This window comes from Hylobates moloch, unplaced genomic scaffold (genome assembly GCF_009828535.3).
Source record: "Hylobates moloch isolate HMO894 unplaced genomic scaffold, HMol_V3 SCAFFOLD_15, whole genome shotgun sequence".
Taxonomy (NCBI): domain Eukaryota; kingdom Metazoa; phylum Chordata; class Mammalia; order Primates; family Hylobatidae; genus Hylobates; species Hylobates moloch.
In genome coordinates this window covers 6,114,470-6,139,154 of record NW_026652290.1, presented here as the reverse complement: position 1 = coordinate 6,139,154, position 24,685 = coordinate 6,114,470, and the positions used below count along the sequence as shown (strand labels likewise).

The 24,685-nt window shown below is 60.7% G+C and overlaps 1 protein-coding gene across 3 annotated transcripts; it reads left to right on the top strand.

Annotated features, from left to right (window-relative positions):
* Nucleotides 1-22,997, top strand: CBX8 (chromobox 8). Of its 3 annotated transcripts, none has more exons than XM_058429019.1 (5): nucleotides 1-129; nucleotides 18,504-18,547; nucleotides 18,751-18,816; nucleotides 18,943-19,009; nucleotides 19,531-22,890. In XM_058429019.1, exons 2-5 carry the CDS (start codon nucleotides 18,510-18,512, stop codon nucleotides 20,452-20,454), a joined length of 1,095 nt encoding a protein of 364 aa, XP_058285002.1. In that variant the 5' UTR covers nucleotides 1-129; nucleotides 18,504-18,509; the 3' UTR covers nucleotides 20,455-22,890. The 3 variants fall into 3 exon arrangements, with proteins under 3 accessions (XP_058285002.1, XP_058285001.1, XP_032033697.1); XM_058429018.1 differs by lacking the exon at nucleotides 1-129 and adding an exon at nucleotides 10,362-10,462; XM_032177806.2 differs by lacking the exon at nucleotides 1-129 and adding an exon at nucleotides 17,951-18,105 and having other exon boundaries at nucleotides 19,531-22,997.
* The last annotated feature ends 1,688 nt before the right edge of the window (nucleotides 22,998-24,685 follow it).

Here is a 24,685-nt window from a genome sequence, read left to right as displayed (position 1 = left end):
GGACCGAACCCCGAGGGCGGCGGTGGAGAGGCCGCCCCGGGATGCTTTCTTTCCGGACCCTAGCAGGCGACCCCGCAGAGTGGAGGCGGGGGGACGGCAGGCATCCGGTCGGGGAAACCCCGTTTTCAGGTGTGGACCAGCAGACTGGCCGCTCCCCACCCCCATCCCCCAGGTGCCCGCGCCCCTCCCGCCGCCGCCGGGCTCCCCGAGGTTGGCCAAGTGTACTTGGAGGAGTGAGCTCCCGACCCACCAGTGAGCCTGGGCTTTGATCTCCGCATCTGAAAGAAATGGGGGTGGGGTGAAGAGGCAGCTCTGCCACAAACCTTAGGAATGGCCTTACACCATCGCGTCCCCCTCCCAGCCTCAGTTTCCTCATCTACCACTGTCCCTTCCGGCCGGACGCTCCTGGGAGTCTAGGTAGACTGGGGCACGAGGACTCCTAGGGTCAGTCTCAGGAGGAGGAAGGTGGCAGAGCTGGTGGCCACGTGCTCCCCTGGGGGTTGAGCTGTCCCCAGAAAATACAATCGGTTGTTGAGGACAGGACCTTGGGTGCTCCCATCCCAACGCCAGGCCTGAGGACTTGGAGACAGGAAAATGGAATCTTTGGGGAGTAAATTTCCTATCAAGGAATGGCATGCTTGATAACATAGGCTGCTAGGCACCCGGTTCTCGGTGTTTCTGGGCTGAGGAAGAGGTGCCTCACTCCCCACACAGCAGCCAAGGGCCTAGGTCCCGAGTTCCTGTGTAGGAGCGTCGAGGGAAAGGGCCGAGAGGGCTGGGGGATTGAGGCGGCAGTGCTCCCATCTCACAGAATGGAGTGCCCAATTTTCCCGGTTTCAGCAGCTGCTGGGCGGGCGGGGGGCGGTTTCGAGAGCCGCCCACGCTGCTGTCTTTCTTGCGGTTCTTCCGTGGGAAAATGGGCGCGTGGGGCTGGCCCTAGGAGGGGGCGATGGGGGCTCCAGGGCTAGTGACGCCCCCCAACCCCATCAGAAGGGAGAAGAAACCCAGAACTAGAAACAGTCCCCAGCCCTCATCTGTGCCGCGCCTGTGGGGACCCCCACTCCTTCCAGCAACCAGGGTGGGCTGGTGTTGGGGCTTGGGCGCGGGTCCAGTCTGGTGATCGGGAGTGGAAGGGGGGGTCCGGCCGGCCCTCTGGGGCTGGGTGAGTGGTCGCCGCACGCAGAGCCCCCCTTGGGGCGGGGGGGGGGGCGCGCCGGCCCGCGGGAGGGGCGGGGCGAGGGTGCGGGCCTCGGGGGCCCCCAGGCCGCGCAGCCCGGGTGGGCTGCAGGGGCCCCCGCCGGCCGGGGGCGGGCTTTGTCTGCTGCAGCTCCGCTTTGGGAAGGCGCCAGCCGGGGTACAAGATGGCGGGGAAAGGGTGGGATCGCAGGCGCTCGCCACGCGGAGCGGCCCCGCTCTGCCTGCAATGCAGCAGGGGGAGGGGCGGGGGCACCGGCGACAGCGCCCGCCCCGCCCCCCTCCGGCCGCCGGGCGCCCCCCCGCCGGTGACCCCGCGCCCGCCGCCCCCGCCGCCTCTGTCTGGCGGCTGCAGCCTCCGCCTCACTCCGCAGAGCCCCGGCCGCGGCAGATGCAGAAAATGGCTGCCAAAGCGGCGCCAGTCGCCACGCTGCCCCGGCGGGGGCGGGCGCCGCAGCCCCCAGCCCCGCTCTCGGTGCCCGCCTGGGGACGCTCAGCCAGGCGCGGGGACCCTCCCGGGGGAGCAGGCGGGGGCGGCCGCGGGGCGAGCGGGGGAGGGGCGGTTACCTGCGGGCAGAGGGGGCACGGGGTGGGGGAGGCCGGGGACTGCGCAGGAAGGGCGCGCTCGGTCTGTCCCCACCCCCACCCCCACCCCGGTGCCCGGTGCCCTCGCGAGGTCGCGGCGCTCGGGTGGGGAAATGTTAATGGGGTGTTGACCTCGGTGACCGTGTGCCGCCCCCACCCATTTAGAAATCAGTCTCCCCCGCACTCTCTGACGTTGGAGCTGGGCCGGCTAGCCCCGATGCTCCCCGCAGAAAAATAAAAAAAAAAAACAAAAACAAATAACAAAGCTGTGTGCGTGCCGACTACAGACGAGCCAAGCCCGGAACTCCGCGGAGAAGATCCGGGTGGATCCTCGGGCGCCATAAACCGCAGCCACCACGGTAGCTCAGCAGGTGCCGAACGCCCACCCTCCTCTCGGCGGGGAGCCGCTCTCCGACCCCCTCCTCGGCCCCGCCGAGAGCCACCCGCGCCGAAGAGGCGCCGGCGGCCACCCCGCCGCTCCCCAGCACCCGGGCCTGAGCACCCTTCTCCGGGCGCCAAGGGGAATTCAGGGTGAACTGGACACCCGGCCTGGGGCATGGGCTTAGGGCAGGGCCCGGGGGCGCACTAGGGCAGGGGACGAAATCGCCCCAGGAGCTCCAGGACTGAGATTGCTGAGAAATAAACGAAAAGTGCGCACAGAGGACTGGTGGGTGGGGTTGGACTCCGGAGTTGGGACCCCTTGGCACAGCCGCGTGGGTTCGTACCCCCACTTCCCCAACCCAAAGGAACCCAGGCCCCAGCGGGCCGGGCCAGCCGGGGAGAGGTGTGCCTGTAGACTTGGTGCTTTATTTTTCCCTTTCTGCAAGTTTCTCTCTCATCCCTCTCCGCCAGCTGCGTTCTCGACTCTTCTGATTTCACCACCAGTGCCTGGAAAATTCAAATTCAGTGTGTAAGAAGGTAGGGGCCAGGGACCAGGAGCCAACAGGTCAGGAAAAGGGGTTTCCAGATTCGGGAGCGCTTCTGCTCCTGGGGTTTAAGAGCAGAGAAGAAAAGGCGCATTTGAGATACGTCCCTGTGCGGAGAGAAGTCGGGGGACATCTGGGGGTCCGCAGTCCCCCTCCCCTACCTGGGCGGAGGAATCCATGTACCTAAGCACGCAGAAACTTGAAGATGGGGATTTATTAGAAATGACCTGGCTAAATCGGCGTGGGGAGAGCGGGTCAGGGATGGTGTACTTCGGGGGCACCAAGAGGCAGCACCCGGGTATCCATGGATTTTCCAGGACCTGAAGAGGTCTCAATGGCAGAGGTCCGGAGCTGGGCGAAAACCCAGGCAAACTCTCCGCCCCGAGGGCACCCCCCAGTCCCTACTCTGGAGGGAAACGGCTTTCTGCTGGGCAAAACACCGCGGCAGCGAATCTCAGCTAAGGTCAGGGAGGGATACGTGCTGGCACCAAGGGCTGCCGCCGCCGCAGCGCTTCCTTCCACAGAAACAGCGAGGAGGAGGCGGCCGAAGCTAACTCGATCCAGCAGGCAGCGCCCTCCCCAATCTCGCACCCTTGTTCCCTGGCAGTGCCCGCTTCCACCACTTTCCTCTGGGAGGGACCAGGTTAGGGAATTTGAGATTTTGAAGGGAAGGAGGGCGAGGGTAAGGGAGGATGCCCAAGACGGGCGGAGGTCGCGCTGGTCATCGCGCCCCTGGTCCCCATCCCCCACTCTAGCTGGCCCTCCCACGCGACCCCCACCTGCGCGGTGTTCCAGGCGCAGGCTGCCCAGCAGGGGGCATCGCCGGGCGCCTCCCGGAGGCGGCGGCCCTAGAGGCAAGCTCGGTCACAGGCACAGTCCCTAAGGGCACTAGGGTGTCCATTGTCTTAGCGGTTCCCTTTGAGTGACCTCAGGACAGGAGTGGGTCCCCGAGAGGATGGCTCTGGCAGCCACGGCGTCGCCAGAACACGCGCGCCGGAACCGTGACAGCCCCAGAGGGGTCAGCCGGACACCTGTGCATGCGTGCGCGTGCGCGCGCCTAGGCGGGTTGGGGAGGGGGCGAGGGGCGCCCCCGAATCCGCAGTGCCCTTTCTACCTGAGTTTAAGGCGATCGAGAGCCTTATCCGCAGAGGAATAGCGACGCCTTCTCTCTCCGCCCGCTCCCATCCCGCGGGTGGGCCCGGCGCTGGGCACCTGACCAACAACCCGCAGCCACCGCTCCACTGCATTCTGCCTGGAAACCCCAGAGTGGTTCTTCTAGTGCATTTTTCTCCCCGCACGCAGGGTTTTTCTTTTTTTTTCTCAACAATTGGCAGGTTTTTAAAGTAACCTTTAAATGAGACATCGATTTACCATTATTATGATTGCATTCAGAAATCCAGCCCGAAGGGACACCCTGGGAGATGCTAATTTGGAGGTACCTAGGGCTGTTTAAGGTTTAGCACATCCCTAGCCTCGGAAGCACATTTCTTTTGCAGCTAATTGCTCTGATTATCTAGGGGGGAAATGGCGGGGGCGGGGGGGGGCGGACTCGGACTGTTCCCAGAGCCCCGTGCGTGCACGCAGTGAACCTGATGCTGCAGCGGCTACTGCGGCAGCGACACACTCTCACACACACACGCACACACACGCACAGACACACACGCACACAAGCTCCCCTCCCGCATCCGGGCCTTCCCGCTCCTCCGCCGTTGCTCGCCGGGTTTGGGGAGGGGGTGCGTGGGGTGGGAGTGGGAGCGTGCGCGGAGCGGGAGAGGACAGGCCGAGCGGTCACGGGAGAAGAATGACAACGAGGCAGAGGGAGGAGGAAGACCGCAGGAAGAAAAATTGGGGAGAGGGTGCAGGCAAAAAGGGGGGTTAAGCAACGAGGGGGGTGCGGAGGCGAGAGGCGGAGATACCCGGGGAGAAAGAAAGGGAGGGGGCGGGGAGCGGGCAGGGAGCGGGCGGGGGCGGCTGGCTGGTTTCCACTCGTGAGAGCCGGTTGCCGAGAGACGCGCGGGCCAATGAGCGCGCACCAGCTCAGCCCGGCGCCCGCCGCGTGCCCTTATATGGTGCGGCCGCTCGGCGGGCACTCGCGCACATCGCCATATAAGGGCAGGAACCTAAATACAGGCTATACCTTGTTCTCCGCTCGCCCGGCCGCGGCCCCGGCGATCGATGAGCGCGCCGCCGAGCGGGTTGCGGCGCGCGGGCCCCGGGAGCCGGCGGGGAGGGGGCCGCGGCGGCCGCTCAGCCCGGGCCAGATGTGGCCGGCGCAATGGCAGCCCGGCCAGCTGCAGCGCTCGGAAGGTGCCACTCTCCGCCGCCGCGCTCCTCCTCCTTTCCCTCTCCCCCTGCCCCCACCCCGTTTGGAGGTGCAAATGCAGATGAACCGGGATTGAAATCTAATTGCTTTTGTTTAAAAAAATGTGAGCCAGTCCGTGTTGAGTTTGAGCAGAGGCCTGGGATCCCGGCAAACCAAGCAGAACGCCTGGGGGGAGAGACGAGGAAAAGCCTTAGGGTCTGGGCGGGGGGCGGGGGCAGGCGACGGTGGAGTGCTGCGTGGAGCTGCAGCGCCAGGAGGCCGGGAACGGTGGCCACGAGGACCCACTGGCTCTGTGCCCTGGAGGCGCGGGCGGCCTGGAGCCAGCCAGGTGGTGGAAGGGAGAGGTGAGAGGTGTCGCTGTCACACCTTTCTTCTCTGTCGCTGTGCCAGCCCTGCTCCTGAGGGCAGGCTACAAGAGGCTGGGGGGATAGGGGACGGGCCCCCCAGCTCGGAAGATTGAAGCCATCAGGGCCGGATCTGGGCGAGGAAGGAGTCATCTCAGGGATTCTCTGCCAGAGGGGCGGTGGGTCCTGGGTGAAGCCTCCTGAGATCCTGGTCGCCTTGGTCAGATTGAGCCTGCCTGTGCTGGTGACCTCAATGTCCGTCTCGAACAGGACACTTGCTTTCTCTCTCCCCACTTCTGGCTGGTCTCCTTGCCCACGGAAGAGGAGTCTGAGCTGCCCCCGCAAGGGTCTGGACGGTGACAGTGGCCCCAGGATGTCCAGGGAGTGTGGGGGGGCCTCTCTGGCTAGGACACGTGGTGCACTGACCCAGTTCTCTCACGCAGCCTGGTGGCACGGCGACTTGGTGCAGGTGTATGCTGTTGTAGACCTGGTGGTAGCCCACCCAGCACCCCCACCAGGTGCAGAGTGAGGCCTTTACCTCCCACGGGTGGCAGAAGGCAGGAGAGACCCCCGACACCCACAGGTCCCAAGGCCCCACCGGTGGATGGCACGGAAGAAGCTTATGCACCTGGAGCAGTGGCCCCTAATACGGAGAGGACTGTCCCCCAGCACATACCCATCGCGCCTCAGGTGTCCTTCTCCGCACAGTTTAGACTGTGATTGTGTTAACCTTGCCTCGGCTCCCCAGTGCCTGGAGATGCTGACAAGAGAGCCTCTTCCTCCAAGGAGGCCATTTCCAGTAGCATGATGCCACCTATAGAATGTACCTGGAATTAGTCTGAGCTGCAGCCATGCTGCCAGCAGTGTGGGGCTGGAGGGAGGAGCATGCCTTAGATTGTTCCTCGCCAGAGTTGAGCCCGGAATGGTAGTCTAGTCACACAGGCCTTCCCCCGGAGTCCTCCTCTTGCCATTCTGGGTCTCCTAGGTAGGTATTTGGTTGCTCTGGGCCTGGCATCACTGGGAAAATGGTGGCCAGTACCTGGTGTATCTGGGACAGGAATCTGCCACTCCTACTAGGAGTCCCTAGCTTCCTGGGCAGGCACAAGCTCCAGGGTTCTGTGTACTGCCCTAGGCATGTGCATCAGTGGTCAGCACTCAACAGTCAACAAGTATTTCCAAAAGGTTCAGGAAAACCCTCATATACCTACACGAATGATCTCGAGGTGTCGAACATGGAGACCAGACTGGCAGCTCCAAGGCTGCCTGCTCCGAACGCGGGTTTTGCAGGGAGAACAGGTTAGGAGAAAGAGAGAGACTTGTCCAAGGTAACCCAGTTAGCCAGGGGCAGAGCAAGCCTGGGTTTCATTCCCAATGCACTGTTTTTTGCGTTATGCAGGTGCATCTCAGCTGCAGCCCAGGCATGGGTTTCTGTGTCAGTGTGGCTTGTCAATCCTGGAACCCAGGAGCCCTAGCATGGGGACTTGAAACTGACTGCCATTGATCTCAGCCAGTCCTACTTCCTGAGCAGCTGGACAGAGGCTGGAAAAGCCAGTTGGTCTCTGGTCTCAAGCTGCTAAGCTGCTGGTCCTGCCAAAGGCTGGGATTGGCCATAGCCAGTGATACTGCCACAGGCTGCTCTCTCATGCCAAGCTCCAAAACCTACAGCAGCACAGCCATGCCCGGCTCCCCTAGGTGCCTGGTTCCACACCAGCAAGAGCTACCCTGAAACTTCCCCTTAGGCTCCTCAACTCCTGGGTGACAGATTTAGGCTGAGCTCTGTCCTGTGACTTAACTTGGTCATTAACAAGTTACTTAGCCCTCTGAGCCTGTGTCTTCATCTTTAAATGAAGCCTCCCTCTAAGGGTTGTGATGAGGAATAGAAGCAGAGTCCCGTAAGCCTCCAGCACAAAGCCTGGCTCAGAGCAGCCCTCACTCAGCGGATGGTGGCTACATCTGTCCACTCCCAGCACTCTGGTACACCCTCTTGTGCCAGGCTAGATACCAATGGGATACAAACACCATAACACATCATGTCCATTTGAGCCACTGTAGAAACAGGTATTCCCAGCACTCCCTAGCAGATGCCGCAGTGAGTGGTTGGTGGGTATCAGATCCAACCCCCTTCCTACCCTTGCACACTTTCTTCCAGTCCTGCCTAGCTCCACCCTCTGCCCTGCCCTGCCCCCTGTGACAATCCAGGGTCCTGCAACCCTTCACACACCCACTTCCCAGGGCATCCTCAGAACTGCCATGTAGACAGCCCCAGAAACTTTCCTTCCAGGGAAGGGGGTGCGTGAACCTACAGAAGCTGGAGAAGAAACTGAGCCTAGGACTCCTTTCTCATCTTGGAAAAACATCAAGTGTGTGTGTGTGTGTGTGTGTGTGTGTGTGTGTGTGTAGTATGGAGTCCTGCTTTCCTGGGATCCAAAGTACTCACCTGTGGGTCCATTACACAGATGCCTGTCATAGCAACAAAATGGGAAAGAACCAGCCCATTCTGCAGGTGGGAACGCTGATTTCTAGGAGAGAGACCTGATCTTGTGGTGCAAGCACATGAGGCACTTCCCCAGATTCCACCGGCCCCTAGTCCCACGATTTGAAAGGGCTGGCAGTCAGTGTTGAGAGAGGCAGCTGGTGAGGCACCCGGGTTAGACTGCAGGTGCTGAAGGACCCCACAGGAGCTGTGGGAGAAAGCGACACAGTCCTGCCCTGTCTTGCCGCGGCAAATCATCTCCCCCAACACCCACTCCTGTCTTTCTCCCCTTTTCTTTCCCTACACTCGGTGCCCTCACTCTGGGAATGACATCTCTCTGTGATCTCTGCCAGCGATGGCCCCACCTGCTCCTGAAGATCCTCGACTCTCCCATGCCCACCTGTGCCCACCTTCTTCATTTCAGCTGGACACCACTGCACACCCAACTTGTGCAAAGTGAGGGTCAGACTTGGGGATATGTTCTTAGATGTTCCCGACTCCTGAGAGGGAACTGTACCCACCCCGCTCTCCCTCACTGGGGAGCTGTAAGACCACTCCAAGGCTGGAGCCCAGTGTCCTGCACCCCTATCCAGTGGGCACCCTTCCAATTGCTCAGGCCCTTCCAGGCTGAATGGCGCCCCCCTCAAGAGGAGAGGTCCAACCCCTCCCCTCAGCTTGGGACAGAGTGGGAGTGGGGTAGAGAGGACAGCTCCCCAAGGGACTGCCCACCCCCATGCCAGAGCTCGTATAATGCCCAGAGCAGGCTGGAGAATGAGGTCCGCCAGAGATCCTGTCTTGCAGACCTAAGAAGAGGTTTCAGGGAACAGGGAATTGGTAACCCCTGCAGGCCTCCCTGCTGGCCACTTTCTCTATTCATCCCAGGTCCTCCCTACTCTCCAAAAGGGAGAAACTGAGGGACAAATCTGGGACTGACTGGAAGGCCTGGAATCCCAACTCCCCCTGAGTTTTTTGGCTGGGAAAATACCTGGGGACAGCTGGAATCTTTGGGTATCCTGGGGCCCCCCCTCCCCCAGAGCGCCCCCTTCCCCTAGGGAAACTTCGATCTCTCTCTCTGTCTCTCTCTCTCTCTCTCTCTCACACACACACACACACACACACACACACACACACACACACACATTGGAAAGGAGATGATACCTCTAAAGTCAGGCTGCACCGTCGGGGTGGTGTAAAAAAGTTAGAGACTGCCTCAAAAGGGCAGTGGGAATGACCGCAAAGGGAAGAGGAAGGAGATAAAATAAGGCCTATCCCTCCCAACCCAGCAGCCGGGCTCTCCAGAGACACTCCCTTTTCCAGGCCCTACAGTCCCTTGGCACCCTCCTCCCTTCCCACCAATACAGCATCTGAAGGTGTCACTGAGGTCTTCTACCCATTTTTCCTCCCCCTGCCCATCTCACTCACAGGTTGCTCCACCCACAGCAATTCCTTCCTAGGCTTCCTCCTGTAACCCTGAACTGTTTAAAAGTTCATTTACAAAAGAACTTAAGACTGATACCAAACTTCTTAGTTGCAAGCCTGAACTGTGGGCACCTTCTCATTAAACGTAAAACCTGCATCTTTTCCAAGAGAGGGGACGTTCTTGTCCGTAGAGGGGTGACGGGAGGTGCTGCAGAGCCCTTTTGAGCTCCCCTCACTCTCTGCTATGTGATTGCAAAAGTGAGAATGGTGCCTTCAGAGGAAACATGTTTTACTGCAAAAATTATCTGGAGCCCGGAATTGCCCTGAAAGTGGCCCTGCAATTACAATTCTGGTCCAAATTCATTTACCATATTTATTTGTGGATTTTCTCCTCCCACTACTCTGCGTATTAAAAAAGATCAAGAAGATTTTTTAATGTATAAAAGATGTTTCCTCCACATAAGGCACCCCACCGCCACCCACGCACCCCTTTATTCTCCTTTGAATTCAACGACTTCTTCTGTCTCAGTGGCTGAGGCGACCATCCCAGAGCAAGGAAGTGCTCTGTCTTGATCTGTTCAAAGGATGGGGAACTGAGTCCCTGGAGGGTCCGGACCCAGACCCAGGAGCTGGTTTGCAGGACACCCCCTTAATCCTCAGCAGGCTGCCAATCTACCCTCTCCACACCCCACCACATTGAACATCTGCCCCTAATACCCCAGTCACAGTCCATGTCTGCCTCGAGGGCCACTGAACCTCCTAGGATGGATGGGGCGATGGTGGGGGTGTCTGCTGGGACTTCCACGGTGGCTTACCCCTTCATCCGTTTGGCCAAAAAGTAAGCTCTGAGGTTGAAACTAGAAAAATACAGGAACTCAGCGTGAACATCACATTTCCACTGCTTTAAACTTTCTCTCTCCTTGGTCCTGGTCAGGATCCTCACACCCTCTGCTAAACCAGCTTTTCTTGCCATAAGCCTCCCCTGTTTTTAGGATCTCAAGGACTAGCTGAAGAAAATTAATTTTGCCTCTGATTGCTGTGTTATTCTAGATAAGCCATTATTATGCAAATGAGGGAGTGCGGCTCTCAGGATGAATAAGACGGTGCCGGTAGCGGCGCGGGACAGCCCCAGATGTTTGCATAATTACTTCTGCCCCAACTTCGAGAGTGCAAAATGTCAAGGGAGGAAGTTGTGCGGGTAAATACGGTACCATGTTCCCTGAATTTGATTTCCTACAGAAGGGCGGGGAAACCGATCGGAGGCTTCAGCTGCAGAGAGAAAAGGCATCACGGCTCCCGGGCCGAGGGTGTCCCGGCCGAGTGGCCGTCTGCGTCCGCCCCCGGGATGCTGAGCCACCCCTCGGCCCAGGGCGGCCGGAGAGAGCAAGGTCCCGCCCGGGTAGCGAGGCGCTTGCGCGGGCACAGAGCAGCAGCTTGGCCCCACGCTTTCCGGCAGCCCCGGAACCGGCAACACGGCTTCTGGGCGTGCGCGGAGCCGCCGCGCTCTGGCCGCGGAGCCTCGACGCCAGCCGAGCCCCTTCGGGTCCCAGACAGCGCCTCCTCCCGGGACAACGGCTAGGGGTGCACCGAGGAAGCCCTGCACCGGGGCTGCAAGGAAAGGCGTCGACTACAGTGGAGGACGCCGAGGCGTCTCCCAGAACCTCGCCCGCACCGTCGCGTTTTCTCAGTCAGCTCCCAAACGTCGACCCTCGGGTTTGCCGCCCGCGTGGCCCACTCCCGCGGAGGGTAGGCGGCCCGGCAGACGCCTCTGTTCCCCGAGGTTCTGCGAGAGGCCCCAGGCTGGCCTCCGCAGCTTGTGCCTCCTCGAATGACCCGACAGGCCCTGCACTTAGGATTTTCTGATCTCTAAAAGGGGAAGCTGGACTGTGGCTCTTGGCGTTAACAATCTCACAAGGGAACGGCCCCGGCTGAGAGACCCCCACTTTGGAACTGACTTGAGGTCCCGACGTCCCAGCAAAAAAGTCACTTCAATTCCTTCTGCATGGGGGCGGGGTAGGAAATGAGAAAACGGGAAGCACCAGGCGGAGGGAGTCCGAGGAGTCCCTGGAGCTTCGCTGGGACTCTGGAGAGCCGCGTGTGGTCCAGGAGGAGGCGGGAGGACTGTGGCACCGAGCATCGCTGGAGGCAGAAGTGCCCACCCTGGCGGAGCTCCGGCTCAAGGGAGCCCAGGAGGTCCAGCTGCCTCTCTGCGCTCAGGCTCTGGTGCCACCATTCCTTGACTCGCCCAGCCTCTCTCCGTGTTTTCCCGTGGGAGAGTTGGTGCTCCCCGCCTTTCTCATGAGCTGGGTCACGGGAGGAGGGGCTCGCATCAACCGTGGCTCGTAATCGCCAGGCCAAGGCTGTCAGTGCAGGCAGAATCTGGGGTCAAACTCTCCACTCGGGGCACCTGGAACCACAGGCTGCTGCCCACGCGTTGAGCCAGGGCCCGGGGTGATGCGGGAACAGAGTAGGCGCGCCCCGGCCATCTCCAGGCAGGGGTTGGGGCTGGAGGTTTCTGATAACGTCCTGCTCTCGGACGGGACTCCAAGGCCTTGACCTCTAGGCCGCTCACTTGTCCCAGGCTGCTCTGCCGCCACACCCTGCCGGCCTCCCCTCGCCTCTCGCAGACCCCGCCCCTGGCTGTGCCTAGTCCGTCCCGTCTGAGCCCCTTCTCCCCAGACCGTGAGAACTGAGCGCCCAGACCCAAGGACTCCCGGACTCCTTCCAGGCTGCGGTTGTCGGCCCAACTCTGGACCGCCTCTCTCTGCTCCCTAAGGGCGCCTGGGGCTCCTAGGACCGAGTCTCACAAGCAGCACCAGCGAGCATTCCGGGGATTGGGTGTGCGTGTGCGGGGGGGGAAATGGGGCCGGCCCGCGGCGCGCATGCGTGCTGGTTCGGGCGCTGTGCGCGTGCTCCAGCGGCACCGCACCCTCAGCTCACCCGGCCTCGGCGCTCCGAGGGGCCGCCGGCGCGTTTTCCCAGCGAGCCCACGTGGCCCAACCGGTCCAGGTGCCCAAGGAATGAATCAAAACTGCGTCTAAGCCGCATACGGTCGGTTTCCCAGGGAAGATGGGTGTGTGCTGAGCACCCTCTCTGGGCGTGCCCCTCATGGAGAAGTAGGGACAGCCTAGGCTGATACTAGGGTTCCTGGGGAAAGTCAAATCATGAATCACTAGGTCCTATGAGTTTGTTCTGGTCTCAGAACACCAATAACAGCAACAACAGTAACTAATAATGAACATTTATTGAGCATTTGCCTGTGCCTGACAGTGTGGGGGTGCGTCCATATCTCATTGAACCCCCCGTGGACTCTGTTGGGAAAACGTGCTAATATTCCTTATAGTTATGGAAGCTGAAACACAGAGAGGTTAAGTAACTTGCACAAGGGCACACAGCCAGCAAGTGCATTGGAACCCAGGCAGGCTGGCCCCAGAGCCCACCTTTTTTAGCCACTGTGCTCTACCATTAAAAAATAAAAAAGCAAAAACGCCCACCAACATCCAGCTTCCAGTTGACTTAAATCGGCCCCTCCTGTCTCTATTGTTCCAGTCTCATCCTTGTTGCGGAGGGCTCTGAGGGTCCTCCTGCTGGAGCACTGCTCTGCGCTTCCAGGAGGCTCCACTGGACCTTTCTTGAATTCTTTCCTCAAGCCTTGGAGGAGCTGAAATTCACAAGGATCCAAAGCCCCTGCTGCGGAGCTTTAGGGACTTGAGCTTAAGGCTTTTCAGGCAGAACCCCTGCTGCGTGCCCCTGAGCAAGTGACTTGGCCCCGCGGTGCCTCGCTTTCCTCATCTAGAAAATGGGGGTAGTAGAACTGATGTTACCTGGCTGTTGTGAATCTTAACTGGGATAACGCAGGCACTAGATATAGGGCAACTAGTTAAGCAATAGATGTTGCTTAACTCTGAGGGGATATTTTCCTCCCGTGGAAGGGAAGAAAGGGGGCCTGATTTCAGTTTCCGGGGTTTAAGGCAGAAATGTGGCTTCCAGAATGTGTGCAGCCTTGTGGGAGATTCCTGTAGAGTGGGCAGCCCCTTCTTATCCTTTGCAGCCTGTTCTAGTGCTTCTCTAACAAGGAGGATGTGTGGATGTCTCCTAGGGAGGAGAAAGTGGGACAGGAAAGGTGGGAGCTTCTTGCTCTTGGGAACAACTAGCGGCGGGAACCAAGGCCAGAAACTTGGACAACCTCACTTCCAGTCACCCAGGCTGGGCCTTGGGACCAGTTTCCAGAATGTCGGGTCACCCTGCGGCATTCCCGCAGCAGGCGGCAGGCGCCCAGCCGTAGCTTGGCGTCGGGGAAGCAGCGCTGCGGGACGCCCGCCCGGCTCCGGGGCCTCGGGAGGTAAGCCACTGGCCACAAGGCCACGCCTCGGAGCCGTCCGCTCTCCCTTCACTGCCGGCCCGCCCGAGGCAAACGGTTGGCTTCCAAATTTGCCCGCGTCCGCGGCCAAGACCGGGCAGGTCCGACGCCCGCCAAGCCGCGAAGTTGAGACGCTCCCAAAGAACCGGGCCGGCCTCATCCTCAAGCTAGAGGACGCGCTAGGGCTTGCCGGCCAGGCCCACGACCCAGGAGCCCAGCGCCCCGCTGGGGCCCGTCCGCCCCTCTCCTTGGACTGCTCCAGCCTCCAGCCTCCCTCCTGGAGGACGAGTCCGTGGGCCGCGGGCCCGGGTAGGCCTAAGAGGGCCCCCAAACTCCGAGCTCTCAGGAGGCTGCAGCATCGAGGGCAGAGTCCTGGCACATTTTAGAGGCTGGGGCCGAGGGTAGGGCGGGTTCCCGGGAGCAGGTCGCAGACCCTTTGTCGGGAAGGGTAGTCGCGGGCCGTGCGCCCAGGTCGCCAGGAGAGTGCGGAACAGGGCCGGAGACCTAGGGGTTTGGGAAGCAGGTGTCCCCAGGAGGGCGGGCGCCCGCATTTCTGTAAACAAAGAAACGGGGCAGCTCATCTCAGGAGAGGGGGTGGCTGTTAAGAGAATCGCCGACAATTTCCTTCATAAAAATGCGATCTGAGAGCATTTGATTTCCACTTTCACTCCCCCCATCCCCCGCCCCAACACACGCACCGTCTCTAAAGACACTCAAATTGCAGCCATATGGGGCTAAAGTAATAGGAAGCAGTTACCTTATTTACTGCAGAGGCGGCGCACGCCAACCTGGCAGCCGCAGCCTGAGCAGCGGACCGCCGTGCAATGGGATTAAGAGTAGCGTGTCTTGTCTTTTACAACTTTGTTTGCTCCTGGGAAGTGTAGGTGGGAAAGGTGATTATCTAACTTTGAAACAGGAAAGCGGTTGTATGGAGAAAAGGGAGGTGGCGAGAATTGAGTCGGTCGGGGAAGGGGGTTCGATAAGAAAGGTGGGGAGCAAAGATCCTCTTTCTGCGGGTTCCTAAGACCGTGCCACAAGCTGACCTGTCCTCTCGGTCTGGTTCAGACCCTGCTGGAATGACTGCAAACCTCCTCCCTCTCCACGCCCACGCATGTTAGCACCCTCTCCTAGCGCCCTCTCCCGGAACACAGGACTTCCTCCCGCGCCCACCCAGCCAGAGCCCAGGAGTTGGGTTCCCATTTCTCAGACCGCCACCTCCCGCTTTGTCTCCAAACTGTCGAGGAGTGAGGTTGCCCGGTGACCTGTTTTCACACCCCCTGCAACGGCTGCTCTCTCACGGGCAGTTGGGGGGCAGGGGGTGCGCCAGGCAGGTTTGAGACACACTCTGCCCCGTTGGGGATTGCCTTCCTTGGCGGGACTGAGCACGTCTGCTGCTGACACGAGCCAGGCTCCCTGCCCTCAGATCATTCTATACCTCTTCCTTCCTTCTGAATCGAGTTCCACCTTTGCCACAAGCTTTGCAGGATTCCCCGACGTTTGCAAACTCAGACTCTTCGCAAGCGATAGTTTTGTTTAGAGCAAGCATTTCCGAAATAATCGCCATCAGGCACAAAGACAGGCGGAAAATTGGGTGGGGAAACTAAGATAATTACCTAAGACCCTATCCAGAGGAGGGGGCCGCACCTGCCAGCATCAGGGGTTTCATTTCTTCAAGTTTCAGAGGTATTTAGGCAAAGAAGAGAGAATGGGGCAGAAAGAGAGGGAGACAGAAGGAAGGACGGGAGGAAGGAAGGGAGGAAGAAGGAAGGAAAGAAGGAATGAAGGAAGGAAGGAAAATGGAAAGAAAGCATGGAGGAAGGACTAAAGCAATCTTTTTTGGGGAGAAACTGAAACCATCGCCCTCTGCACGCCTAGTGCAAACCCCATGGTCTGTAAAGGCATCAAGGGCAAGCACAACTCCGGGAACCCGGTTCCAGAAACCCTATCTGAAGGAAAATCACCGCTCTTCGCGGGTGCGGGAGAGCTTGCTAGGGGTGGGGGTAGGGTGCGAGGCCAGGCGGGTCAGGTCCCCCCAGGCCCACTCTGGGAATGCCCCCTTCCTCCCACTTCCACAGTGGCCCTGGAGCCAGCTCGAGGAGCTGAGGCGGCCGGTGCGGGGCTGGGGCGCCGTTGTCCTTGGCGGGCAGTGGATTCCAAGAGGGGGCGGGCGGGACAGGCAGAGCGACCCGGGCCCAGGGCGGAGGGTGGGCTTTCTCTGGGCGGGGAAACCAGACACTTATAGGCGGCTGAGGCCGACTTTATTTTTACTGCCCAAACTGTTGGAAAGTATTTAAGCTTAAACAGAAACAGCTGTATCGCTGGCACCGGCCGACGAAACTATTTGTTACCGGGAATGACTTTTTATGATTAAGGACGCGGCCGTCGGCGGCCTCCCACGGGCGGCCCGCGAGGGTCACTGGGAGATCTGAGCGTCCTCGACGCGCTGTTCGTTCAGACAGAACGGCCGGAGAGATGGGACTGTTCGACCAGCGGCCACCTTGTGAAGTTTAGGAGCAAGGCCAAAACCTGAAACCCGTGTTTCCAGAGGCTGGGGCAGGACTGGGAGGGAAGATGGGCGAAGCGCCCCGCTTGCCCGGCGGGTCGAGGACCTCGCGGCTGCCGCCGCCTGCGCGCGCCTCACTTCGGACAGGAGGCCAGTTTTCCGCTCTGGGCTTCCTGCCCCTCCGTGTCAGACTCCTTGGCTGCTTCTCTCTCTCTCCCTATCGTTCTCTCTCTGCCTCTCTCTTTTTCCCCCCTTCTCTTTCTCCACCCCATCTCTGGCCAAGGGAAACCGCTTGCAGTCAGGCTGATCATCGATGTTTGAAATAAATCGTGGGTTCCAAGGAGTGGGAGTTGTGATTTGGAGCTTGAGCAATAAGAGAACAGGGTGGGAGGGAGCTGGGCCCAGAGTGCGGCTGCTGTCCCCAGCGCCGCCCCCGCCACGGGTCACCGGCAGCCTAGCTGGCGGCAGGGTCGGCGGTGCACGTGCTTGTGTGCGCACGGCAAGGCGGTCGCGGCCGGCCCTTGTCCCTTTCCAGGAGCCCGCCATCTTCGCGCGTGAGACCCTCTCGCCCAGCCCGCACTGGACCCGGCGACGTCCCCCAGCTTCCTGCGCTGGCGTTTCTCGCAGGATGTCAGCCGCTCACGTTGGGAAAAGCGGTGGACAGGAAGTGCGCGGGCCGGGCGCCGGGGTTCGGGGAAAGCCAGACGCACCCCCAGCCGCGCGCCCCATACCCTGCCGGCTCTGCCCAGATGCCCTTAGCCCACCCAGGCCCCGGGCAGGGGGCGGCGAGGGCAGGCGAGGTTCGGGGCCGAAGCCTGTCGGGGGCTGGCAGCTTGGGCTAAGGGCAGGGGCAGGTGGCTGCGGGCGTCGGGGACGGTCGGGGGGCAGGAAGAAGTCGCACGACATCCTCTGTGGGGTCCTGGGCTGCAGGCGGGCTCCGGAGGGAACAGCCCGGCCTCCACCAGGTCTGTGTTCGGCTTCGGAGCCGGGGACGAGCGCTCCAGCCAGCCCGGCTCGCAGGGCCCGGAGGGTGGCCTAGGGCAGGGCCGCGCGACAGGAGCCTGAGACACAGGCACATTGATTTGTTAGCGGGACCCGGCTGGGGGCGGGGGGGACGTTGCCATGGAGACCGGGGGTCGGGTGTGCGGCTCGGCGGGCGGGGGCCGGGGGTCGGGGGAGAAGCCGGCCGATGGGCGCGCCGCAGGCTCTCGGGGTTCGGGCGCGGCCCGCGGCGCCCCAGCACCTGTGCATTGTGCATTGTGCGGCGCGGGCGGCGGGGGGAGGGGACCGCGCGAGTCCTGGGAGGTGGGGGTGGGGCGGCGGGCCGGGGTCTGCCGAGGGGCGGAGCCGGGCTGACATCGCCGCGGGGATCCCAGCGAGAGCTGTGGGGGACGCCGAACACCGGAGGGACAACTTGGTGGCGGGGGAGGGGGGCCCCGGCGAGGACAGAGGGCGGCCGGCCCCCCTCGCCAGCCCCGCAGACTGACAGCGGCCGAGCCCGCCCTCCCCGTGGCGTCACTTCCGGCGGCGCCCCCTCCCACTTGCGCTCTCGGTCTCTGGAGTCGCCTCGGACTCCGCCCCGTGGCGATTGGAACGCGGGTCACGTAGCAACGCGGGGGAGAAAGGGAGAGGGGCGTGGCTCGGAGCTCGTCCAATCAGCGTGCGGGGGCGCAGGCCTCCGGCCGCTCGGCTTTAGCAACGTCGTTAGCAACACGTGGGGCGGGAGGAAGCACTGGGCGGAGGGGAGGGGGCCGAGCGGAGGAGCGCGGGAGGGGGGCCGCGGGAGGGAGCGAGAGCGCCGGGAGGGGGAGGAGAACTGACGTCAGCGGGAGAGTATTATGGTCTGTCGTGCGCTGGCTGCTGCTTTTCTGCTCCTGGAAGCGGCCAAGGGGGGAAGCGGCGAGTCAACATGGAGCTTTCAGCGGTGGGGGAGCGGGTGTTCGCGGCCGAAGCCCTCCTGAAGCGGCGCATACGGAAAGTAGGTGCCCCCGGGCCTAGGGCCTCCGTGCGGCCGGGCCCTCCCCTCCCGGCCCGGGTTCCCTCCCCCTGCTGCAGCCCAGCTTCCCTTCCCCCAGGTCCCAGCAGCGGCCGCGGCCGTGGCGGCGGCGGCCGTGGCGGCGGCGGCGGCTCTGAGCCCAGGCTCTTTCCTTAGACTTGCAGCGATGCACGGATTGCATGGGTGGGGGGCGGGGTGGGGAATGAATGCCGGTGCATGCACTTTGTGCAGCATTAGGTGCAGGGGTGATGCAGCGGGCGCGTGCCTTTTGCGGCGGGGTTTCGAGCATTCATCTGGTGCATGCATTTTCGCAGGCATTTCTTATATCCTCGTCATGCGTTTCTCTCCATGCACACACATTATCCCCTTTGCACCCGCAGGGACGCATGGAATACCTCGTGAAATGGAAGGGATGGTCGCAGAAGTAAGTAGGTTATATGCAATTCTCAACCCCAGACTGTTATTCAGGAGGTTTCTTTCTTCCTCTTTTTGCGTTTACGTTGACATACAATACAATGCAATGAGAAAAGTTACACACACACACACGTGCACACACACACACACACACACCCTCTGCTCTCACCCTGCTGCTGGGACTGATGCCCACTTCTTCCTGATTCCCTTTAGGTACAGCACATGGGAACCGGAGGAAAACATCCTGGATGCTCGCTTGCTCGCGGCCTTTGAGGAAAGGTACAGACCCTTCCAAGTCCCAGCCACTCACTTAGAAACAAGTAGAGTGGCTTCTTTCCAGCCTAGAGTAGAGTCCCACTTGCTTTCTTTACTCACGCAGCCTTTCTCCTTTTCTTCTTTCTCCAGGGAAAGAGAGATGGAGCTCTATGGCCCCAAAAAGCGTGGACCCAAGCCCAAAACCTTCCTCCTCAAGGTAGTTTGGCAGTGTCCAATGGTGGAGGACAATGTTGTTGAGTGATTTGTGGGAAGGGGGCTCTGAGGGCTGTGAGCCAATGGGGTGTCCACACATGTTGCCTATTTGTAATATAGGAGGGAGTTCCCTGACAAGATGTCACCAAGTCAGTAGCAGCACCAACGGTGTCTGGGGGGACGGGATTGGCCACACTAGAATTCCTTTATCCTCCTCCTCCCAAATGGACATATAATCAAATGCAAAAAGTGTACTTTTTGCAAATGACTACTTCCAGCCAAATCTTCTACTCCTTCTCCCATCCTTCTACCTCTCAGCTCCAACAACCTCCCCACCCATGCATCCAGCCATCCATCCATCCATCCATCCACCTACCCACCCACCCACCCACCCACCCATCCATGCATCCATGTAGAAATTCCCAGGCATCATAGGGTAAAGATAGGAGGTCAGGGCTAGAGGAGGAGTCGCGTGGGGGTGGACAGGGCCCTGCCCCACTCTTGATACCATCTTCTCTCCTGCAGGCGCAGGCCAAGGCAAAGGCCAAAACTTACGAGTTTCGAAGTGACTCAGCCAGGGGCATCCGGATCCCCTACCCTGGCCGCTCGCCCCAGGACCTGGCCTCCACTTCCCGGGCCCGGGAGGGCCTTCGAAACATGGGTTTGTCCCCGCCAGCGAGCAGCACCAGCACCAGCAGCACCTGCCGCGCAGAGGCCCCTCGGGACCGGGACCGGGACCGGGATAGGGACCGGGAGCGGGATCGAGAAAGGGAGAGGGAGCGAGAGAGGGAGCGGGAACGTGAGAGGGAACGAGAGCGGGGTACCAGCCGAGTGGATGACAAGCCCAGCTCGCCGGGGGACAGCTCGAAGAAGCGAGGCCCCAAGCCCCGGAAGGAGCTCCCGGACCCGTCACAGAGGCCCTTAGGCGAACCCAGCGCCGGCCTCGGAGAGTACCTCAAGGGCAGGAAGCTGGACGACACCTCTTCCGGGGCAGGAAAGTTTCCAGCCGGCCACAGCGTGATCCAGCTGGCCCGAAGGCAGGACTCGGACCTGGTGCAGTGTGGTGTGACCAGCCCTAGCTCAGCTGAGGCCACGGGCAAGCTGGCTGTGGACACCTTCCCGGCCAGGGTGATAAAGCACAGGGCTGCCTTTCTGGAGGCCAAAGGCCAGGGTGCCCTAGATCCCAGTGGCACCCGGGTCCGACATGGCTCAGGCCCCCCCAGCTCTGTGGGGGGCCTGTACCGGGACATGGGGGCCCAGGGGGGAAGGCCCTCCCTCATCGCCAGGATCCCTGTGGCCAGAATCCTGGGGGACCCGGAAGAAGAGTCCTGGAGCCCCTCCCTGACTAACCTGGAGAAGGTGGTGGTCACGGACGTGACCTCAAACTTTTTGACCGTCACCATTAAGGAAAGTAACACGGACCAAGGCTTTTTTAAAGAGAAAAGATGAATGCTGGGTGGGTGTGCCCAGGACGAGAGCAGGGGAGAGAGTGAGCGTGAGCTTGGCATAGTGATTTTTATTTCTGGGTGGGATGTGGCCTTTTGGCTGGTCCCGTCCCTGATGTCACCCCCACCCCCACCAGCCCCTTTCATCCCTCCTTCCTCCCCCTCAGTTTTTGTTGGAAAGATTATCTCTAGAGTTATATTTTCTATTAGATGTAAATATGTTATTTAAGAAAAATATCTAAATATATATATTTCAACTCTTGAAGTTGTTTTATTTAAAGGAGAGAGACTCTCATTGTGCTTTAGTTGGGGCAGCCCGAATGAGCGGGGCAGGAGGGGCCCCCTTGCCCCAGGGCCCTAGGGAACTTGGGGCCTGGGTACAGGTTTCTGAAGAGTGTCTGGAGGGGCTTGGCCTGCCCACCCCACCCCTCCTCCCTTCTCCCACAGCCCAATGCCAGACTCCTGGCACCAAGGCCCGGCCCAGATTTGCTCTCTCTTCCCATTCCCATTGGCCAGGCAGGCCAACAAAAGGTTGGCTCCCCAATCAGAAAAAAGGGGGGGTGGGGTCAGTCTGTTTTCCTTTTTTCTACTTTTTTTTTTTTTTTAAGGTAAAGAAGTCTATTAGGGAAAAAAGTATTAACTTGAATAAGCTTTTCGTGTGTGATGTTGAAGGTTAAAACGTCCCCAGCAGGCAGGGACAGGAGGTTTCTCCCCAGGACCACACCAGGAAATGCACTTTAGGGAGGGGTGTGTGTGTGGTACACACAGATCGTGTGTATGTCATGTGGATAAAACCTCCCCGTTCCCTCGTTCCTTTCCCTACTCCGCAGAAAGAAAAGAAATCCAGCGAATCTGTTTACATTCCCGAAATGCCAGGATAAATTGGGAGGATTGCGTGTCAGTGCCGAGAGTTCGAGACAGTTGTTTTACAAGAAAAGTGTTGGGGTGGACTTTTCCTTTTCGCGTCCTCTAGCTTCTCCAGGAGAAGAGACGGTGGCCCCCACCTCCCAGGAAGAGTTGGACAAGCCTCCCTGCCTGGGGAGGGCGGGCCGCCAGCTCTGTGATGGACACATGGCCAGACAGGCCCACCCTGCGGGACCCACGGAGGGAGGCGCGGCGGCGGGCGCTGGGCGGCGGGCGCTGCTGGGAGCAGTGGCTTCGCACCCAGGGCCTCTCCACGGCCAGGCTTGGAGTGTGGCGGAGGACCAGGGCTCGGAGCTCGGAGCTGGGGCTAGACTCACCCCAGCGGCTCCGGCCGGGCGGGCACGGGAAGGAGGGGCGAGGCGGGGTTTTCATCCAAGAATGCGCATCGGAACTTTTGCTTTTTCCTTTTTTTTCCCCCGTCCTTCTTAAAAGCAAAAGCTATAATTTATAGGTCTTTTCGATTCGCAGTGTTCTCTATTTGAACTCGACATTCAAACTCCGCCAAAGGGGGAGGGAGGAGCGGGAGTTGGGAGTAGGGACGGCCGCGGCGGGGAAGGCCGTGCGCGGCGGCGGGGCCTGGGACGCTACTGCCCGGCGGACTTGACCGCTCTGCGCTCCGAGGGCGCAGAACGCGCGCCCCTCTTTTGACTCAAAAGCACAAATCAGTCCCTTCCACTCCACCCCCGTCTCTTGGAGCACGGATCCCGCAGCCTCCCTGCCCTCCCCGCCCTTAAAGGGCCAGCGAAGATCTAACTTCCCATCGCTTGCTGAGGGAGGGGCGCGGGGGCCCTGCGCGCCAGAGGAAGCACAGACTGGGGGGGGGGGAGCGAGGCGGGGAGTTGGGGGTGGGGGAGATTCGCGTGGGGTGGGGGGTGCTGGGAGGGAACCCCAGCCTCGTCCTCCGCACTCCCGGCTTCTCAGCCTCTCTCTCCTCCAGACTTTCTTGCCTTTAAAGAGAGAAAAGGAGGGAAACGGTGTACTACATGATTGTGTTTGTTTTTGAATATCAAATTGCGCCTATAAAGAGAAGCCCCTGGTATGGGGATTTTTATCTACTCACATTTGTAAAACTGGTATTTTAGACTTTGTATAAAGAAGCGCCGTTGACCGAGTGTATCTGTTTAAATGTCGATGCTATTTTCAGATGAAACTTCACTGAAGGGGCATGTCTGTTACCTAGTGGACGGGACTGGGGGACAGCGTCTTCACCTGGCCGCCGCCTTCCCTTCTCTCCCGCCTGTCCTTTACTCCCACCTCCCTCCCTTCCTGGGGCTGACTTTGCCCCTTCTCTTGGACCTTCTTTCCAGCCAGCTCTGTCCCTACCGCCCCTCCGTCCTGCTGTTTGTCCGTGGCCGTGGCAGTGTGTGTGTGTCTCTTTCTCTCGCTCTTGCGACGCTGACCTGGGGGGTGGGTGGGCAGGGGCCGGGAGGCCACGTGGCTGGGAGTCTGCAACCGCGCAAGATGTGTGGCTGTTGGGTTTATTTAATTCTAAGATTTGTACAAATCTCCAATCGATCTCCGCCTCAGCTCAAGAGTGAAGCTTCGGTACCTATCTTCTGCGGTCGTGAATGTCTGTATCCAATACCGCTTTTTACGTGTTTAAATATATACTTTGTAAATAGAGACATGTCTGGGTTTTATTCTTCTTTTTCTTTCCCTGAGCAAAGGGAAGAGGCATCCCGGGAGGAGAGGATCCGTCCCTCTTCTCTCAGTACTCATCCCGTCCTCCTGCCCCCATCCTCGCCCCCATCGGCGGGGGAACCCACCTGGCTGGGATAGAGGTGGGCGTGGGAGGCCGCTGTGGCTGACTCTCCTCAGCCTGTCCGGGGGAATCCTTGGCTCTCCGCACCTACTGGCTGCACTTCTTCGGGACCCGGGCAGAATCTGGGGACCCCGGGAGGATGCGCCTGAGGTCGGGGGTTCCCCTTTCCTCTGGCGGGATCCTCCAGCGCGCCACACCCCCAGGCCGGAGGTGTGTGGTCTCCGAGGCCCCGGGGCCTCGCCACGTTGCCCAAAGCCTCCCGGTGCCAGCCCCTCGTAGCTGTCGTGAGACCCACTCCCCAGACCCACCCAACCTTGCTAGCGCTCCCCGAAATGCAGAGCCTCGCGCCTATTGATTGAGGAATTGAATTCGCGGGTATTGCTAGGCAACTGCCTGCTCGGAGCCGGCGCAGAGCGCTGCTGATGTGATTAGTGAACCTGGAGCCGCCGCGCCGCAGCCACGCGCACCCCCGCCCCCGAGTCCCCGCAGCGTCTAGGGCCCAGGTCTCCTAGGCGGGCCTAAACCCCAACGCTGGGCAAGGGACGGTGCGGGGAGAGCAGAGTGCGGGGTGAGGGTGGAGAGGGAGATGTTCTTGGCCTTTTCTGGCCACAGACTTCACAGCAGTGGGGGCGGGGTCTTGAAGCCCGCACAGGAGAGCCACTCTTCGGATCCCCAAAGAGGCCACCGCACTAAACCCATTTCTACTTCCATAGTGCCCCGCAGACGTCACCCTGCCAGGAAGCCACGATTCAGGCTCACCCCTAACGCCCACCAGGAGGAACATGGACAGGGGTAGCTCACGCATCTCCAGCCCCTTGCTGAGGAGTCAGTGGCCTGGCCCTTGGCGGAGCTTCCCCCTTCCCCAGCTGTGACCGGTGTGGGAGGGCGCGGGAGGACAGGAGCGTCCTGGTGCCCAGGTCCAGGTTAGCGGGTCACAGAGCCTTAAGTGTCCTTCCGACGTGAAGGCCTGCGCTGCCGGCCGAGTAGGGTCGGTGGCCACCAGGCATCAAAGATCTCCGCCCGAGACTGCCCCACTGCAACGGGCGGTCTCTGTGCTGGCAGGGGACGTCAAGGGAAGGTGGGTGGGGTGGCCCCGCGATGGTCGCCACTTGGACGGGGCTCCCTCCTGCGTCCACTCCTGGGCGTGTGGGGCAGTGGAATGGGCTCCTGCTTGAGCAGATGGGAGGGCGCCCACCCTGCCCCTTTTTCGGGTTCGCTGGCCATCACCACCCTCGGCTTTGAGGAGCGCCCTCACGGGTTTCCGTTTCCTGGGCAGATTCCCTGGGAATTCCCCCACAACTGCAGAGACCAGGTGTGCGTGGCGGCCTCCAGCCGGACTGGTTACCCTGCGTCTCGAGGACAGGGCCGGCTTGTGTGGCCACCGCAGCGGGGAACCTGGCCTCACACAAACATTGGTTGGGTTGGAAGGTTCACGCTCTTCCTAGAGTGTCGGATCGGATTCATTTTCCGTCCGTTTGATGCTGGCTTCGCACCAATCCTGATCCAGGCATTGTGCCATTCGCCCGGGCCGCTGGCGCACAGACCTGTC

Bases quoted from the DNA above. Each gene is read 5' to 3' on its own strand.
- CBX8 (XM_032177806.2), top strand. From the start codon at position 18,037: ATGGAGCTTTCAGCGGTGGGGGAGCGGGTGTTCGCGGCCGAAGCCCTC. The intron at 18,548-18,750 runs GTAAGTAGGTTA...GATTCCCTTTAG, and splicing joins TGGAAGGGATGGTCGCAGAA to GTACAGCACATGGGAACCGG. The intron at 19,010-19,530 runs GTAGTTTGGCAG...TCTCTCCTGCAG, and splicing joins CCAAAACCTTCCTCCTCAAG to GCGCAGGCCAAGGCAAAGGC.